At 48.8% G+C, this 19,934-nt stretch overlaps 1 protein-coding gene across 12 annotated transcripts in view; it reads right to left on the bottom strand.

Annotated features, from left to right (window-relative positions):
• Positions 1–19,934, bottom strand: part of BDNF (brain derived neurotrophic factor) — a 50,706-nt gene that overhangs the window by 17,252 nt on the left and 13,520 nt on the right. For 5 of the 12 annotated variants that reach the window (XM_090140158.1, XM_090140160.1, XM_031607204.2 and 2 more), the window contains one exon: positions 14,390–14,592. The exons of 1 other annotated variant lie outside the window; for it this stretch is intronic. In XM_090140158.1, coding sequence (XP_089996284.1) covers positions 14,390–14,392 — 3 coding nt within the window. In that variant the 5' untranslated portion in view covers positions 14,393–14,592. Of the gene's footprint in view, positions 1–398; positions 3,057–13,522; positions 13,859–14,389; positions 14,593–17,596; positions 17,676–18,418; positions 18,692–19,514; positions 19,604–19,934 lie in introns of those variants that run through there. 6 more of the 12 variants (XR_016466581.1, XR_016466583.1, XM_090140162.1 and 3 more) reach the window with 6 other exon arrangements.

Genomic DNA, 19,934 nt, shown 5'->3' with positions numbered 1-19,934 from the left:
GCCCCCGCCCCGCCCCGCCCGGCCCCCGCTCCCCGCGCCCCCCGAGCGGCGGGCAGGGCACGGAGGGGCCGGACCGGGAGGTGGAGGGGGGGCCGCCGGGTGTTGGTTTACTCTGGCGGGGCCGGAGCGATCCATTTAAATATCACTCCCGCGCTGACCTCTCCTATTAAGAATGCAATCAAGATAATAGCGGACATTGCTTATTGATGAGTGGCCCAGGTAACGCTACACCGGCGGCTCGCTGCCCGCACGGGGGCACGGCCCGAGCCGGCTCCGCCCGCACCCGACGGCGCGGTCCGGGCCGCAGCCGCAGCCCCGCAGTCCGGCCTCGCTCCCGCAGCACCCGCACCCTCCCCCCCCCCCGACCCCCAGCACGGTGCATTATTGATAGTGGAAAGTGCGCAGCAATGGCAGCCCCTGATTGAGTGGCTCCATCCGATCTCGGTAAAGACCTGTCCCGCGTTCCCTCACAGATCGGGCTTTCGCCCTTCCACACAACCGACGTCCCAAGCACTTCTCCCCGCTGCGATCGACACCTCGGGACCGAGGGTCGCACGCTCTCCTTTGTGCTGGGAGAAATGCGGCCGTCTCATTGCCGCCCCCGGGCAGTCCTGCGTGCTGCGATGAAACACCTGCATTTATTGGATCAGCGACGTCGTAAAACAGCCCCGGCGTTTGAAACCTGAGAGCACCGAAGGCCTCCTCTATAAAACTGCTTTTAATATATATTAAGGGAAACAATCCTGGTGGTTAATATCCTTTGCAGCTTTAAGAACTTCTCTAAAAATCGCACCTCGAGTCCTCCTTCTATGAAACTCCAATTCTGCCATTAGGAATGGGTCAGCCATTGCTTTCCCTCGTTATGTACCTGCATAACCTCATACTGCTTGCTGGCACTGCAAAGTGGACCTTTGTGGACAGCCTCCAATAAGGGGAGTGCAGCTGGAACACGCCACGGTGCTGTCTGCATTTCATTTGCACGTTGGGCTTCTACCTGCTACACAGTTCAGCTTTCCAGGTACAGCCGTACGACAGCAGTGCCTGATGGCACTCGAGGTGCCACGTTCTAAGCTGCTTTTTGCATCCTGAGGAGGCTGAGCTGGTGGCAGAGCTTTAATATTCAGCGTTGGTAGGACAATGCCTGCAAATATTTGAGTGATCCACCAGTCAAGTTGAACAGCAGCAGGGGCTGCTTTAATTAGCTGTAACGTAATACATTACACACGTGTTATTCCTGGAGGAGGGACTCTTCTCTTACACTAGACATGCAGATGAGCAGCAGCGAATGTCGTGCTGTAGAGACACTGAAGCATCTGCTGGCTTGCTCTCAGGAGCGAGGGGGAGAGCTCATGTTCAGAAAGCCTGCTTGCAATCAAAGCAAGCTTTTAATTTTGGAAAGGAAGCATGTTCTGGACTGCATGACAAATCTTTTCTTGGTCGTGGATGCATTCAGCTTTGCTCTGCTGTGGACGTGAAGACCATCGGTTACAGGCAACCATGCACTGAAATTCCCACTTTGCTCTGCCACCAGCACTCTGTCTTTTGCCTCAGTACCGAGATCTTCCTAGGGAAGAGGTGTGGTCAGAGAGCTGCTGCATCTTGCCAGGATAATCAGCCCTTGGGGGATTATTACCAGCCAGTGCTTGATGGCCAGGAAAATGAAAAAGTGGTGTAAATAATGATCTGCTTGCTTTTCAATGCAAATACAGTCTGGGCTCCTTATTTTTTAGCAGACGTTGACTTCCAGGGGAATGCTGTATGAAGGAGCCCCAAAAGACTGGGCCTGAGAAGTCCTAGTTTGTGAAGCAAACAGAAATCCTTATGGGGAGACACTTCCCTGGTCAGACTCTCTTCTTTTTCTACAAGAAGTACTTAAAGCTTAGAAGTACCCAGAGAGCCTCGCTTCCACATCCATATGCAAGGATCCACAGTGCTGCTGCTTCCCATGGGTTCTTCCTGGGTGCCCAGTGAAGACAGCCCCCGTTGCCCCTCTCTCTGCTGGAGTTGAGCTTTGCACTTTGCAGGTACTGGAGGTCAGCATCGCAAAGTAGGACCTGCTCTAGTTATTACAGGTGACTGTAGTGCTTCGAACCCATTGCATCAGTGCTGTGGCATGCCTGCTGTACGGTGCTCACATTGACATCCAGCGTCTTCTTCCTACTGCTGACTAGATAAAATTATGTTTCACGTGCACCAGTTACACTTAAACCTTTTCCAAATGGCGACAGCAAAGGAGTACAACTAAGAGTTGTCCATCTCTACAATGCTGATTTATCCCTACAGCAATATCAGGTTGCTTGTATGGGGTAAGACCATTGCTTTTTGCTGAATTCAATTTAAACAATAGCATAGGCACTAATGATACTGTAGATACCATAAAGAACAAAGCAGCAGCACACACATCTGGTTTCTGTCTCAGTGAAGGCTATGCATTATAGTGATTGATGTACGAGGTCCAAATTTACTGATAATCTAATTATATGATGAAGTAGGTTGTGGGGCACTTAAATTCCCCCGTTGAGATTGTAAGAGAAACAATAAAAAAAAAAAGTCGATATTTGAAAAGAATAAGGAGGCTCAGCCTCCCCCCACAGCTGCACCTTCACGCTCCCTGCTGTAGGAACGTAGTATCTCAGCCTGTTTTTCAAAGAGAAAAAGGTCAAGAAGCTGCAACGTGGACTCCCTCTTGCTTGGCTGTCGTGAAACGCGAGATAATCCCGATTACACAAATGTGAATGATGTTGATACACTCAGGTTTTGACACTGAAGTATTTTTTCTATTAATAATTTTAATTGCCTGAGGTCGGTTCTTATATCACTACAAGTATTTTATGTTTCATTATGTTTATTCATGTTTCCTAGTTACCTATCTTTGCTATTTTTTCACATTAAAGGGCTGGAAAGTTCATTGAAATAAACTTTTCCAACTCAAGCAATGCGAAGAATTGCAGTGAGTTATAAACACGATTGGAAGTCGCAGGCATATCGTATTTGGAAGGCGATGACTGGGCTGTGACACCACTCTGTTGATGTTAGTCCCACTCACACCAGAGGGGCTGCAAAACCAAGGATCTTTCATTAGATGTGATTTGCAGGCTGTGCGCGTGTGTGTGTGCGCAGGATAAAGCACCTTTCAATCACTGAAACCACAGCATTTTTGCTGAGGAAAATACCACCTAATAGCTCAGCATCATCACCCTCCAGCTACAGCAAAGGAGAATTTAAGAACTTGAACCAACAATTAAAGTAATTGGTCTCTTCTCATGTCTCCTAAAGGTATGCCAGTTTCCCAGCACACGGGAGATCTGTGCTCTGGATCTTGTCCCATGTGTTCTAGGCAGGGATTTCAGTGCGTGAAACTGCTGCCACAGCAGAGCTCTGTGGTAGGTGCAGATCAGCTGCCTGCAGATGAGGAAGTGCACGAGTGAGTTGTATAGAGACACGTTAAGCCTCTCATGACTGTACTTGCTGTGGGAGCACACTCGGCCTGCGCTTGGGCCTTGCCATCCCTGTGCAGCCATCGGCACAGAGATCAAACGCGCCATTTGCACACACTGTGAGCACACCTCCCGCCCAGCAAGGGCAGGGCATGGCCTCCCCAGAACAGCCAGAGAATCACACAAACACAGACTATCCACAGTTGGAAGCGACCATCAAGTTCAATACCCTTAGCCTCGCACAGGACTGCCCAAACCCAATGTCTGAGAGCAGTGTCAAAACACTCCTTGAGCTCTAGCAGCTCAGGGCTGTGCCCACCACCCTCTGGTCAAAGCATCCTCCATGTTAACAGATCAAAGCATTTAAGAGAGAAGTAGCTGAGAAACGGTAGACATTTTTGCTAACTGTGATATAAAATCGTCACTGTGGCCACAAAAAAGTCTCAGCAACAAAACCCAGATCACATCAAGTCCTCCTCCCCCAGGCCTGTGACTTGTGGTTCATGATGCAAACAGTGGATTCATTGCATTAAAGCCAAAATTTCCTTTAACTAACACATTTCATTTGTTTGCCGTCTTATATGTTTATTGAACTCTTGGGATTGTTAATCTTCTGCTAATTTAACAACTGGAACCATGTGCTTATATAAACGTTCTACTGAGGAGATGAATGGGCATCGAGGCACATGGCAGCAGGAGCACCAGCTGCTGGGGCAGTGACCTGAGTGGGACAGGATCCTCAAATGTGAGGCTGCACAGTGGGGACATGGCCACTGGGAGGACCCCAGTAACCCAAGCATGGGGCTGGTGTGCCCCAGCACCCACCAGAACCAAATTCCAGTGGGACGGCCATGACGCCTTCTGCAGAGATCCAGTACCCACACTGCCAGAGTATGAACTCATAAACAACGTTATTAGTGCTTGTTTCCTGGACACTGCTTGTTTTTCGTGTAGTTTACACAGCTGACGTGTAAATGCTTACAAAGGAGTAGTGGCTTCAAACAGCGCTTTGTTTGTCATTAGTTACCCTGATTAATCTGCTATAACTAATTGCAACCTGACGATATATTCCGTGGCCTCATTGTGCCTTCAATAACTTGAATATAAACACCACTGAAGGCAGCAGGAATGCAAAGCATGTAAATCAGCACAGAGCCGAGCAGTAGGTTTTAAGCAAGGATCCTGCAGCGAGGAATTCAAACCATTATTCTGTATTTTCGTTATATTTCTATTTGATGCTTTACTCTTTTCCGTGCTTGGAGCAGAATCCATTTCCCTTCCAGGCATGCATAGCATGTTCCCCTTTGGTTTCCTAATTTGGGTTAGATCCTATCATATGAAAAATATACTCCGATATTGTACCTAGAGCACATTGACGAGGCCTAAAGAGCTCTTCTGTAGTGGGAATTAAGATCAAAAAGGATATGGAATTTAAATATTCAACATTTTTTTCTTGGATATGAAACACAGAAAATTGTTTTGATGCAAAAGTTGCTGCAACAGAATACGTTACTTCAACTCCAGGACCATATTAGGGTAAAATGGCTTTTTAGAAAGAAATTGCACTGACAGAAACTCCTTCATATGTAAATTATGACATTTTGTCTATTGCCTCTTACTAGAAATGTTGAAAAAAAATCTGTTAAAAATATTCTTTTAGGAAGTTGTATTGAGATAAAAGCAAATGAATAGGAATTGGTACAATTTAAAGGCTCATTTCTGATTAGTTTCTTAATTTCTGCCCCATTAACTGCCAGAAATCTGCAGCAGTTACCAGCGTCCAGGAAGCACAGCTGATAACACGGTCTATTTTGCAGCGGTGTTTGCTGCTTTTGTGTTGGAACCTCACACTTGCAGTGAGTTGATGCTTTGTTACTCCCATGTCGGGGACACAGGCAGGCTGGGACTGGGGTAAGCTAAACCTGCCCAAAAACACATGCAGAGAGCAAGTGCGTGAAACACACGCTCCAACAAGTTTGACCTAGACTTCTGTCTGAATTCAGCTGCTATTTAGAGCCATTGGTCTTGACCAACATCCCACAGTCAGCACAAGCTCACAGAAGCAATGACTTCCCACACTGTGGTTTCGAATGCAGCCAGGCGTGATGCACCAGCGGGTGACCACAGGATCAGTAACTCTTCATCTTATGTCCCCAAGCACTGGGCAAGATACGCCTGTGCTCCTTGCTCATCTGCTTCCTCTGTGGGGCCCACCTGCAGCATGTGCACCATTCCACTCTCCTCTGCAAAGACCCTTTAATGGGGCTCCTTCCCCACTTCATATAGCCCCTCGCTTCTTCCAGGCTCGAAAAGTGTGAGAGAAACCCAAAATGAGAGATAAAGAGACAAACAGATCCAAACCAGGCTTGCATCATGCCCAGTGCATCCCAGGCAGGTGGCAGAGTCATTGTCCCAGAGGTGTTCAAAGGAAAGAGTAGATCTGGTACTTAGGGATGTGGCTAGCAGGGATGGATTTGTGGTTGGACAGGATGATCTTAGTAGGCCCGACTGCTCCTGATAGGAACTGGCGTGGCACATGCACTTGTGCTGGCAGCCTGGCAGAGGCGAGCTGAGCTGTGCTGCTAATCAGGGCCGCAGGCAGCTGTCACACAGAAGCAGCAGCTGGTGAAATGGCCTCTGGAGGTGGAGGAGGCAACGGTACCTCGCCTCGGCCCTCCCTGCTGCTCTTGAGCAGTCCGGCGTGCCAGGGCACAGGGTGAGCCCAGCAGTGAGCAAACTGGGAAAGTCCATCTCCCACAGCTTCCCTCTGCCCTGAAACAGCAGTCTGAAGTTCCGTCTGGAAAATCCCTCCAGATAAACGAATATGAAATTCTCACCATTTAAAATTAACTTTCTCGCTTTGCCTTAAAAAAAAAAAAAAAAAAAGGCACAGCCTTCTTGTCAGATGTTTTGATTGCTTTGGGCTCCCTAAAAATTGTAAGCTGGCAGAATTCTCCTTAGCGAGTGGTGTGGGAGATGTTTGATGGGATGATAAAAATAACTATTTGGTGCCAACGGCGATAGACTGGGGAACAAAAGCCTCTCTGAAGTCAGCAAAGTTGGGTTCTCTGAAAGAGTTAAAAAGAAAAAATAAAAAAAGACAGAGCCTAGAACAGCAGTGAGTATCCTGGGCTATGAGCAAGGCTGTGCAGCTGATGGCGGAGTCTAGGTGAAGGATTTGGAAGCAGGAAAACAACAGGTGGCAGGCGGGAAACATGCGAGAATCAGATCTGCCTGGGGAATAGGCGGTGGATAGAGTGACTGGAGGTGATGTGGCACTGGGGGGAGAGAAGAATGGGACGAATCCCTGATGAAGCTCTGACCTCTCACACCACCAGGCCTTTGTGAAGAACGAATGCACAGCAAGAAAAGCAGAGGAAAAAAAAAAAAAACAACCACCCAGACTTCAAACATTCGTTGCTTTGGGAGAGGATGAGGGTGAAACTTGTGGCAGATATTAGTCATGTCACTTAGCAAGGTGTTCAAATACCACAGTGAATGATGAGTGCAGTATAAGGGCTTGGAATAACTTAGTCAGTAAACCAAACTTGAGGCGCAAAAAGAGTCGTATGGGAAATATTGTGAGGTTCACTCTTGGTGTGGATGACTTTCTGCAGCCAATAGATGCACTATTCATTTTTCCTTTCTGATGCAATTACATTTCAACCATAGTGTAAGTGCCGTCACACTTCAGGCTGCAGCAAGTGGCATGTACAAAAACAAAGGATGCTTGACATGTATTATCACCTATCAGAATATTCCAAAACTGGGATTTGGCCCCCACTTAAAAACCATTAGAGCTTTTTCTCTTGGCCAATTCTATTTTATCAGGTATCTGCTTACAAAACTCAGCCAAATATCCTCTCAGATGGTTTTACAAACTTTCAGCAGATGTGAATGAGCATTTATTTGACAGAGACAACTAACTACCTCAGCAGTTCCACCCTCCTGACCCTTGCTCATGAATCCCCTTCTCAGTAGAGTTGGTCGGATTTCAAAAGTATTTGCTGTCAGAGGTAACCTTTTTTTTTTTTTTTTCCTTTTAGTAACCACCTGCTTCCCTGAAACCCATTGTCCTCTCATGATAAATTCAGTTTTGCACCTGAATATTACATCAAATGTCATCGTCAGGTTTTTGATGATAGTTTTATGGGAAAATATTGAAGGCCTCTTTGAACACGGTGTAAAACGATACAGAACTTCCCCGCCCCTCAAGGAAAACCTGAATAGGAGTTACAGTAAATATGGAATGACCATTGGGTTGCTATGCAAGCTTCTTCAATTGCTCCTATTTTAGGGATACAAACATGTTAAAAAAAAAAAAATGCACCTTAATTCAGGATGAGGCCTGAAGTCAACATTTTGAAGTTTCCATAGCTGTACAAATTCAGTGCCTCCCATAGTTACCATTCACATTTGTTTATTTAAAAAAATCTACTTCTAAAGAAGCTGGAGCGTGCATGCATGTATATATTTGTATTTATCTGTGGTATTTTTCACTCTACTTGTTGCTCAGAGGGGAGTTTGGTAACACATCTGTACTGTTGATGAACATACAGTAGCAAAAGAACTGCAAAGATTTCTCATACAACACACAAGCCATATGGGAACTGGAGTGTATGCTCTCGTTATTGATGGAGCAACCAAGCTTTGCTGGCCTTCTCTACAGACTGTCTTGAAGAGGATGTATGGAAATGCATATGAAGAAAACTCTCTGGACACTGCCCATGTTCTTCTACTCTTGCTGAGCAGATGAGAGCAGAGTTAATCCTAAAATATTCTCCCTGCCAGTGTCCCTTCCTCATCAACATGCCTCCAACTTCTAAGTGCTTCAGATTGTCTGTTACCACTTGTTTTAATAATGGAATCTAGTCAGAAGCTTGTGGCCCCATAAACTTTAGACATAATTTTAACTATGTCAACTTTAGAAAGTCAGTATCTGCCTCATCAAAGGGCAGTTATGTCCAATGTGGGTGTCTCTGCCAATTGTGTTTCGAACTGCAGCAATAATCCAACCAAACCATGCAAATAGCTTTTCTACACCCACATTTTTTAATTATCATCATGAGACTGAGGTAGCTGAGACCAGATCTATAACATTTTCTGGATGTCAAAATGCCCACACACCTTCTGTAATCCTTGTGCTACCAGCCCCCTTTCGCATTGCTTTTAGCTGGCCCATCTAATTATCTATTACCTTAACTGTTTAATGTATTATTCATAAGCCCCACAAAGGACTGTCAGGAGGAAGGGGTTCTGTTTAAGAAAAAAGGAAACAACTTGTCTGACCAGACCACCTCAGCTGCACCGCCGTATAAACATTGTGGTGGTCGATACACCCCTCCTTACCCCTTTTCAGAAATGAACCCTTGCTTGTTTACTGCCAGGTGAGCCTACGCCTCTAAAAGGCTCTGTATACATTGCAAACAGAAATAACGTGTTTTCGTCAGAGATTTGTGGCCTACTTCCCATTTTGAAAATAAATAAATTCATTATCTTCACATATGCTACAGTCAATAAGGATCTGAAATGGCAAAGTAGTGAAAATGTTATGACTTAATGAACACGTTGCGTAATCATTCTTACCAAATGTCAAAATAAATTGGAGGCCAGTGTGTATGGTTTATGCTTGTTAAGTTTGGGTTTTGTTTGCTATTTTTGGAAGAAAAAAAAAGAAAGACCAGAACACTAAAAAGTAGGGGAGGAGAAAGCATATATTTGGGCGCTGATGGAAAGAGCTTGGTCCATGCCAGCCCAGCCGCTCGCACAGCCTGCCAACAGACCCAAGACTGTACCCTGCCATCAACTTCCAGCAGCACCAGGCACTGCGGAATACAAGGAACGAAGCCAGGCTCTGCCTATGCTTGAGGCCACTGTGAGACACCTGTAAGCCTTTTGGGGGGTCCCATCACATCCAGTGTTGGCATGTAGGCACTGAGAAACACGAGATTTGCCAGTCCTAAGCAAAGAACTTTCTGTTTGTCCGAGCAATGAGTACCTGGGAAGCTCCAGGTCTGGAATATCTGCAGAGCCAATGGCTTGATCCTTGGATCTTCCCTCTGAGGGTGCCTCAGGAAAAGGCCAATTAGGACTATGCGATAAGAAAGATGACTCCCATACTTATGTGATTAGGAAAACAGATCTCTAAAACAACATATTCAAAAGAATATCAAAGCAGCACTGTTCTTTTGTGGTTAGATTTTGACTTATTTACACTTTGCCCCATTGTGTACATGTTCTAGCAGCACCCAGAGGCCACAGCTGTGCGTTGCTCGCTCCATCAAAGGCAATGCCTCCAGCGTGCCAGTATTCCTTACAGCCCGCATGAAACGCACAAATACACATATGTGGCTTTCATTTATTTTGTTTCATGACACAGGGAGGGGGGAAAAATCCTTTTCATACACCTACATCTATCACATAGCAACTAAGAATAGAAGCAATATTGAGACAGATGGAAATGTTAACGGTGACAGCTCACAAGCACGAATCACACATTTGTGAAATAATGAAATGGGTGGGCAGTTGTTATATGAACTCCATGTCAGTCGTTATGCTTTCCTGGCTATAACTTTGCAAGAGTATGTCTCAGAGATATTTTCAGTGACCCAGAGGAGTTGGTGCCCTGCGCTGTGCCACACCTTGCTGGTGTGTGGGAGCAAAGACTTGGGGAGCTGCCGAGTGATTTGTGCACAGAGCAGCTCATCACAAGCCCTGGGATGGCCTGGGACATTTCCTTGCCAGGCCATCTTAGTATTTCCTGTGTGTGGTGGGAAGGACATGGAAAGGAGGTGTAAAAATATTTGGAAACCCAAATGCAAGGGAAACACAGGATGCTCAGATTTGTTTCCAAAGCTTAGTTGTAGCCATATGAGTATTACGTGCTTACGTATCATCTGCCCATATTCTGTGGTCCCTTGCCAACCATGAATTGCAATGAGTTAGCCTTGCATTCCTCACTTCACTCTTCCTAAGTATTCGTGCCCCCAAAACCACTGTCTCCATTTCTTCGATGAACCTTGTCTTGCTAGCCCCATTCTCCAAGCTTCCTTCCAAGGGTTTTTCCACCAACAAAAGAAACGTCGTGCTCTTAATCTAATGTTAGCTCAAAGGGTAGGGAGCTGTGAAAGCACTTACCCATAAGTCTACCCATACATCTGCCCATACGCCTTTCAGTCTGTGCTACCTGTCTGTTTCCTAAGTCCTGCTTGGGAACCTGCTGATTTTCAGAGGACTGTTGCTTTCACAAGATGCTGTTTACGGCATCATGTTGACATTACTATTTTTTGCTGGAGGAATGAACTAGATCTCCTGAAACCTTATGGATGTTCTCTTTGTTTGTGTACCTGATTAAAAAAAAAAACAACTCTGGCAGCTACATCCTGGAGTGCTCAGTGGAGATTTACTACAGTGATTCATTCATGATAAGACTTCCAGCTCTGAGCAAAATTTCTCCTCGGGGATTCATCCACCTTTCCAGAATCTCTCATGGCTGGGCAAAAGTGTGCCACTGCTTCTAGGAAGCAAAGTCCAGTTACTAAATGGCAGCCAGATGACATTGGGCATTTTGGGGAGCTCGAGAATATTGGCGTGGTAAAGAAATGAAAGAAATATCTTGCTGCACAAAGTCAAGTGCACATCCAGCCCCTCAGCTTAACGAAATGCTACGCAAGCCTCCGTGCCTATCAGCGGTGGCTATCAGGTCATTCAAAATAGGAGAATTATTGAAGGATGTTGAAAATCAAGTGGTTATCCAAATGGAGAATGATAAATTTTGAGACAGATCATGCCTACATCAAATACCACACAGAGAAACATCTCATACTGGATACAGATACCCGAGAGACACCAAAAGCAATTAAGTTGCACCAGGGGAGGTTCTGGTTGGATGTTAAGAAGAATCTCTTCTCAGAACGAGCAGTGAGGCATTGGCACAGGCTGCCCAGGGAGGGGGTGGAGTCATCTGGAGGTGTTCAAGAGTAGATGTGGCATTGAGGGACATGGTCAGTGGGCATGGTGAAGGTAGGTTGGGCTTGGACTTGGAGATCCTAAAGGTCTTTTCCAACCTTTATGATTCCGTGTTTCTAAACCATTGAAGACAACACTTGAGGGAGTGGGCAAAATAAATGGAAAACCATTAAAGAAGACAAAAACAGGCTGTCACGTCAAAGCTTTGGAGGATGAAGTGAGATTCAGAGGAGATTGGACATTTTACAGTATCATAAACGTAAGAGACGGAAGGCAGTGATGAACCACCACCAAATGGGTGACAGCTCCTGGAGAAATACTATGTACTAAAATCAATAAAGCCACTTGCAGATGAAGGCATGAGTCACTCGAGCAAATGTGACCAAATATGGCCCAATGTCATTTGTTAGCAGCCACACGTCCCATCCATCTCGCAGAGAGTTCTGCACAAACAGGGTGGCGGTGGCAGAAAAGGGCAACAGTAGAACTGGGAGTTTGGAAGGGCTGCTGACAGAGTACTGAGTGTAAAATTATAGTGTATGAGTGGTCTCCGGGGTGGGAAATTCACGTAAACAGAAGCTCCGTGAGAGCAGCACGGTGCGTTTGGGGAACTGGCTGGACTCCGGCAGGGCTCACCGCTTCTAGTTCGCAGCACACGTATTCAGCTCTCAGCCACCTGACTCCTTCCCGAGCGAGGAGAGGTCAGAGGATGCTTCCTTAGGAGTCGCACAACCCGGCGCTTCTAAGGAGCCGCGTTCGGGCTCCTTCCATCCTGCCGACGACAGCCGCTCCCGGAGCAGCCTCTTCTTTCTCTACGAGTTTCTCCTCGCCTGGGCGCTGCCGAGAAACGTCCCGGCAGCGCAACTTTCCAACTGCCAGTGGAAAAACACCCGGCTGCTCCCCGCCCCTCCCCGGGCTGTTCGATCGGGAGGGGGCCGCTCCCGGAGCGGGGCGGACAGGAGCCCCCCGCACAGCGCACGGCGCTCCTGCGGCAGCTCCATGTTGGCTCCGGGGCGATGGCATCCCCGGCCCCCGCACCCGGGACCCCGGCGGGAGGCGGTCGCCGCGGTAACCGCGCGGCGGGGGCGGCCGGGCTGGGGCGGGGGGAGGAGAGAAGGGGGGACGCCCGGCCGTGCCAGCCGGGGTTCCCTGCTCGGCGCTACGTGCGAGCCGCCGCGGGAGCCCGGGGAGGCGGGGGCGCCGGGATCCTCCCTGCCTCCCTCCCTCCCTCCTTCCCTCCCTGCCTCCCCGGCGGGGCCGGCGCCGCAGCGGGGCGCCGCCGGCTCTGCCGCAGGGAGCGGTGCCGGGGTGGGGGGAGTCGGAGCCTCTCCCTCGGGGCGGGGAGGAGAGGGGGGCGGCCGGGATCCCCCGGCGGAGGCAGCACGTCCCCTTCCTCCTCGGGAGCCCCCTCGCCCCCCAGCAGCCCGGGTCTGGGGGGGGAGGGAGAGCGATGCACAGGCTCCGCGCAGAGCCCCGGAGCTTCTCTACCTGCTACACCGCCGCTGCTCCGCCAAACTGCTGACTTTCCAGAGCTTATTTTTAGCCCGGAGACTAAATATTATTAGCTACATTTCTACGTAGGAAGGATCGGAAGAGGGAGGGGAGGGGGGCACTAGAGAGAGGGAGGCGAGCAGAAAGCTTATCCGAGCCATCTCCAGGCGGGGGACTGCGTTTGGGTTTCAAGCTCGTCAAACACCTCCCCCCTTTCATTTCTAGGGAAGCGGCTGCGGACAAGGGATCGGCAGCGCAGTGCGTCCGGTGCTCCGCTCCGTCAGGGGCTGCACGCACACACACATACACACAGCGCGGAGCCATCGGTGACCCCCGCGCTGGGCACCGGGCGGCTCCATGGAGGTGCAGCTCAGCTGCGTCTCTTTATCTGCGTGAGATCAGCTGTGCACAGTGCCAGCCAGAGCTGAGCTGCAGCTCTTCAGCTATGCAAAATCAACTTCCATCCTCAGCTAGGAAAAAAAACCCGGCGCATCTGCTCATTTCGGTAACGATCGGTTGCATCTCTGCCCGAAGCATGCACACGCAGATCGAGATACGAGATTCCCAGATAATATCAGGCACAACTTAACTCAACTCGCAGTGCAATCTCATAACGCGTCTCCTACCTTTGCTACGCTCCACGCACAGCCCCGCCACAAAGGGAACAAAACTCGGCACAGAGCAGGAACCCATCCCCACAGCACCGAGCGGGAGGCAGAGCTAGAGGGGGGGAGTCACCCCTCTGCTTACCTTGCTCACAGCCAACACCACCGGCAGTGGCTAGATCGCGGAGATAAACACTCGCATTTCCCAAAGTTGACACCGTCAAACCAACCCCCGGAGCTTGCAAGACTCTTTTTTTTTTTTTCTCTCTCTCTTTTTTTTCCCTCCCTTTCCTCCTTTTCCTATCGCAGCCCGCGCCGCTAGGAATTCAACTTCGCCCAGCTCCGGCGGGCAGGGAGGGGAGGGGAAGGGAAGGAGGGAGCGAGGGGCGGGGGGGTCGGCGCCGGCTGCCAGCGGCTCCTCTACCCCCGCCGGGCCGCGCAAGAGGCGCGCAGCGGGGCGGGACGCGGAGCCGCCCCCGCCGCCGCCTCTGTCCAGGGTGCTGCCCCGCCGCAGCCGCCGCCGCTGCGCGCCCGCTGCGCGCTTCCTGCGCGGCCCCCGTTGGCGTCACGTGAAAAGCGCGGCTCTGCGCGCCCTCCGCCCGGCCCTGCCCGCGCCCCGCGCCCCCCGCCCGCTCCTCCGCTCCGAGTTCCTCGGGCTTTCCTTCCAGCCCAGAACGCTGGGGTGAAAGTTGCGCCGACCGCACCGCCACCGCGCTGGGTCGGAGCCCCGGGCGCTTAAGTACTCGAAAGCCGAGCCCGTGATATCACACCCTGTCGTTAAGCAACATCTCCAGCTTTTTTTTTTTTTTTTTTTTTTTTTTTTTTTTTTTTCCAGTTATAAAAATACGCTTTTTTAAAAAATTATTATGATTTTTTATAGGTACTCACCATTGTTTCTTTGCTGTCCTGGAGACAGAAGTGTCTTAAAACCTGGTCTCTCCAACAGATGCTGGAAGGTAATGTGTCTTGTTTGAAGTCATCATGTGAGAACTTCTGCTTTGCTCAGTGGATCGCCCACCACTTGGTGTGACTTATGAATCTAATAACCCTTTGCAATATCCGTGAGCTTCAACTCTCCGCCACCTTGGTGCCTACAGAAGACAGAAAGCGACTGGCAGGGAGTTTTAAAAACCTATAGATGTACGCAAACGCCTTAGCTCAGAGTCACGTTTCCCTCCGAGTTCTTACGTGATCCTAATGAATGAGAGGGGTTACCGGCTCGCTCGCTATAAAACGCGCCCGCGGCCGCCCCCGGGAAGCGGGACGGAAAGTTCCCGAGGAAAGCCCCGGCCCGACGCAGCCCCGGCAGCGCTCCTTCCGCCTCCCGGCCCGCAGGGCGCCGTGCCCGTCCCTGCCCGCGGGGCACAGGTAAGTTCACCTGCGGTCCTCCCGCGGGAGCGCTCCGGGACTTGTTGCGCACCCGCGGGGAGCGCGGCACCCTGGCCTGGGCGAGCCGGGCCGAACCCAGCCGCACCTTCCCGACCCGCTCCCCCGGCCCTCCCTGCCGCAGACGTCCCCCGATCCTATCCGAACCCCCACCCTCTCTCCCCTCCCCCCCGGAATGAGGGTCTCCTTCCCTGCCCCCACTGCTCCCACTTTCTCTCCGTGTCTCCTCTCCAGGGACCGCAGCCCGGGGACCGCCGCTGCGCCCACCCCAGCCCTCGGGAGAGAACCGCAGCCATCCGGCTCCGGACTTGCCAAACTTCGTGGAGTGCCCCCGGGAGCACAGCAAGAGCCAGAGCCTGAGTTCCTCGCCCTTTGCCATTCCCTCCTGAGCGACTGCTACAGGTGCGTTTATGGGGTGCTCCCCCCCAGCCCCAGCCTTGGGTACCTCCGCCTGGGAGCCAAAGCGAGCAGCCTCTTCCATGACAACCACTTCTGTTGATCCATGCAATAACCAGCAGATGCTGCCCTAAGACTGGTACAGCTGGTATGTCCCTGCCTTGGCTGTCCTGGGGGCAAAGTGGCCAAAGGGAAGCCAGGTGGGCTCCAGCGCACCTGCCTGGAGGAGGACTGCAGGCCCCCTTCACCAACATCACACGCTGCTGTGTGACACACGGTGGGACGAGCAGCTCACGAGGCTGGTGTAAGGCTGCACCCAATAAATTGCCCTGTCACTTGTCACCCGAGACCCATCCTGAGGCAATGATCATCCACCAGGCAGCTGAACTTCCAGCTGCGGCAAGTTCTAGTAGTTCATGTTAGCAGCAGTTATGAAGTCATGTTAGTACCACTTTTTAAACTCTCTTAAAACCACCCTGCAAGCATTTCAGCAGGTGGGATGGCTGTGAGCTGTGTTCTTTCAGCCTTCCAAGCCAACAGCTTCCACCTGTTCCTCAGCAGAGCAAAATCACTGCAGTAATATCTGGTGGGACAGAAAGTCCCACGTGTCATTCGCACAGGTAAGTATTCCAGTCCTGAAAGTTTCTGACTCTGCAGAGTTCTTCTCAGCAGATTTGGGTGGAGACAACTCTACAAAAATACTATATAAATTTTAAAAATCACCTCTACATACTTCTTTTATAACTCAAGGAACTTTCATCTCAAAAGCCATTCCAGCTCCATCATTTGTAAAGAAGTTGTCAATTCAAAGCACTTCTCCCTGCTTCTCATCCCATTAACTTTCAGATAGTTCCATTTTTTATCACAGCTCTCCGTTGCTAGGAATGTCCAGAGGAAAATTTGGCCAGGTCACACCATTCTGATGATGTAATAGTATTGAACTTACTAAAAACTTGCACAAAAGTTGTCCAGGAAATCTAGGCTGGAACAGGACACACAGCTGATGGGGTTTGCCAATGCTAGAATGATGTCCTGAAATGCTCCTGGGAAACTGATTAGGATAACTCAACCCAAGCCCTCCACCTCACTATGATAGACAACTGCTGATGGTCTCAGGGCATCAGACCAAATTAAGCTTAAGGGGTGTTCAACTCTTCATCACTTCCATCATATCAGTCTGAAGTAATTCATGGGTGAGGAAAAAAAAAAAAAAAAGTGTAGTAATCAGGGTAACAAAAATAAAGGGTATGGAAAAACAAAAGGTCATGGGTAGAGTAATACAGGATGCCCAAATGCATGGGAGTTACCTAGCAGAAGAGGAGTCTGTTGGATAAAGCAATCAAAATCCCATAGGGATGCTCACTGGTGACCAAACAGTCCACACTGTTCTGGGGGACCAGGGACAGAGACAGGATGTCAGTGGTCACATAGATACAGCAGGTAAAAGTCACTGCCAGGTCCTTCAGAGAGATTCCTGCAGAAGAAGCATTGAGGAGGGAACGGAGCAGATTAAACCCAGATATTCACTGGGTTTTCCAGCCATTTACTCCTCCTACCTCTCATCCCTGACTCTGTTATCTCTGGAAGAACAGAGATCCCAGGCCATGGGAGATCCAGCCATGAGACACCGCTTGTTGGAGTAGCTGGAGAGAAGTGCTTCTCACCTTATCACAGAGGGGCACAGTTATTTCAAAGTCATTCATGTGGCAAGCCATACGCTTCAGTAAAAGTCAGCCCTAGCTCATCAAGTCCAGTCCAAAATTTAAGAGTGACAATCAGGTGTTCTGCTTCCAGGGTGCTGAGACAGCATTGCTGTTGGCCTCTGCCAGAGCTGCGCTGCGCAGGGCTTGCTATGTTCAGGTGGTTCGTACATATAAGGTAATGTACTTCTCTTGTTCCAAGTATGTTTATCTTGGATTTACATTGTTACCAGATGAAGTATACAGCTGTAGGACTTGACTTCAGCGGGACTACTCGTATGTAAATAGTGACAAAACTGTTTAGCAGATGAGGCCTAATTAAGCAAGAATCAGTCATACATTTTCCCCTCTCTCAGACAAAAGAATGTGAAGAATACTGGAGGAGCATTGCTGGAAGGTCCTGGTGCCGTGAACCAACCCACCAAACACAACCAAATCCCAAGTGAGCTGCAAACATTCATTCCCTGGCTTAAAGCACCGGGCAAAAGCAGAGAGCTGTTATTTGTTGGCTTTTTCACATACTTGAAGCGTGCAGCTGGCCGTCCTGCTAAGCACAAGCTGGAAGGCTTTTTACAGCCACCGTGCACTTTCTGCACCTTCAGAGATCATCGGGAAAGCATCTCAAACCCCGGCGCTGGCAATCCGAGCAGAATCAGATGCTAACAGTATCTGTCAACTTGAAGGAGATGCTTCTGAAACAAGAGCCATATTGCATCATCACTGCTGTGAAACGTGGCTGCCAGCATCTCTACGTGCCAGCACGCTCATGGCGTGCTTGAAAGAAAGGTCCCACGGGGTCGATGTGTGCTGGGTTGGCTGGTAACCTCCTGCCTCTGCAGCAGGCGGGTTTGGCATCGCCTGCTGCTGCCCAGAGGGGAAATACCATCCTCCCAGCATGCTTTTAGGGTTGCCTCCCATAAAGCGCTAATGATCTATGCCTGATTTCCTCCTCCTGCAAATTATCGTGTTCTGATATCTCCATCTTCTCCATGATCTTCGTGCTGCAAATGTTAGCAGTCCCTTCCTCCTCCCTCCCTGGAATAGTTTTCCTTTCTTCCAAGCCCACTCGTCTTCAAACCGCTCCCAATTGCGTATTTTCACGCCGGTAACATGCAGATGAACATCGTAGTCATGATCCCACTCAGATACTGAACAAGCCTCCCACCAATGCTCAGTCCTCCTTTAAAGCACTAGATCGTTACATTTTGCTTTCCGTCTCCTCAAAATACCAGGAAATCCTATGGAGTAGGACAGTCTGCATCGAGTGTGTCTCACGGTTGCACCTTAAGGTGGACAGGGAGCAACATGCACCCTCCAAGAGCCATGGGGCGACTGCTTCTCCCCAGCACAGCAGTAACTCGGGAACTTCTCAGAAAGATCTCAAATTGTGGCAAGCTCACCTTTATGCTTGGTGAAACCAAGGGAGAGAACCAAGTGTGGCTTGAGCTCAGCGCCCCTTGGAAAGCTGTAAGTCAGCTAGGTTCCCACCATCCCAGTGCTGGGTGCCTTGGACATTGCAATCATGCTATGAGACAGCAGGAAAGCTGGAATAGTTTTCCTTCGGCTACTTTTGTTATTTATGAAGAAGGTGTGATTCAGGACAACTTCTAGAATTAAACATCCCTGCTCTGTTTTTCTCAGACTACCACTGATGCAAATGCAGTTCAGGCTATATCTCGTCTGCTTGTGTGGCACTCACTTAGGTTAGCTGCAAAAGACAGAAGATGAGATAAATGTAATGGAAACTATTGGCCCACGTAAGTTCTCCTGGATGACCTGAGCAAAATGAGCCACTGGGTATCTCTTACTAGAATAAAACCAGAGATAGGGAGAGAAATCAGAACCTGGAGAAAAAAGAAACATGACAGCCGTAATCTGTTACTATTGCAACCTGATTACTGGGTGCTTTGACATACTGGGGGACACTTTCCTTCTCCAATGAAGAATGCATTTCACTTCATGTAACCCCAGGGGAAGTATTTGCCGACAGATCAACCTTTTAAACTGACTCTCTTCACGTTGTTTACGTTCTTTTTGCTCAAAAAGAGCACTGTGAACTTGGGGGGGAAAAAAAAGTTACCCCTCACCACATTTTAAAATGCTGTTTGGTATAGCCCTGAGTTAGGGGAGAACTTCAGCACTTCCAGAACAAAGGGGGATTTGTCTTAATTGTACTTATAAGTAAAAAGTAAACACACACTTCAGTTCCTTTATAAGCTAATGTTTAAAAGGAAACTATCTCCAAAACTATATTAATCTACTTCTTTGCAGTCAAATACCCTATCAGCTTGAATGGGAGTTCTCTGTAGCAGCTGTGTATCTGAACCTCACTCAGTGTGATGGAGATGTGTTATTGTTAAGAACAAAATAGCTGTCGAAGGAACTATACATGGAGTTAGCTGCCAGCACCAGGAATTAGGTGCGTATCGTGCAAGAATTACTGAAGAGTGCTGGAGAATTCTGTGTAAGAGCAACCCTTGACTTTGTGTCTGCATTTATATGATGAACTTTTTCAAATGTAGCTGCGTTACCTTTAACTCCTCCGTGTGAAAAAGGAAGAAGCAGGATGACAATGGAGGATGATGGGAACAAGGAAACAGCAATGTAGGAGAAAAGCACTCTAAAAGATGATAGAAAATAGAAATGGACTGTTAGGAGGCCACCGCTGGACCAAGGGTAATTAGTAAAGTAATAACCTCCATCCAGGCTCTAGCACTGAGAAAAAAAAGTAAAGAAAGAAAGAAAGAAAAAAAAAAAAACCAACAAAAAAACAGTTCCCATACCAACTAGACTTGTAATTGACCGGGATATTTTTATCCTATCATTCTGTGACTAAAACGACAAACAAATTCTCCCATGAGATGATATTCACAACAGTCAGGAAATAGTGTTAAAGTTGACCTAAATAAATAAAGCTTTCCCTGCATAGGAATTCCTGCAAGGATCCTTTA

Source organism: Phasianus colchicus, chromosome 5 (genome assembly GCF_987193195.1).
Source record: "Phasianus colchicus chromosome 5, bPhaCol1.hap1.1, whole genome shotgun sequence".
NCBI lineage: Eukaryota > Metazoa > Chordata > Aves > Galliformes > Phasianidae > Phasianus > Phasianus colchicus.
This window is presented reverse-complemented; position numbering and strand designations above follow the sequence as displayed.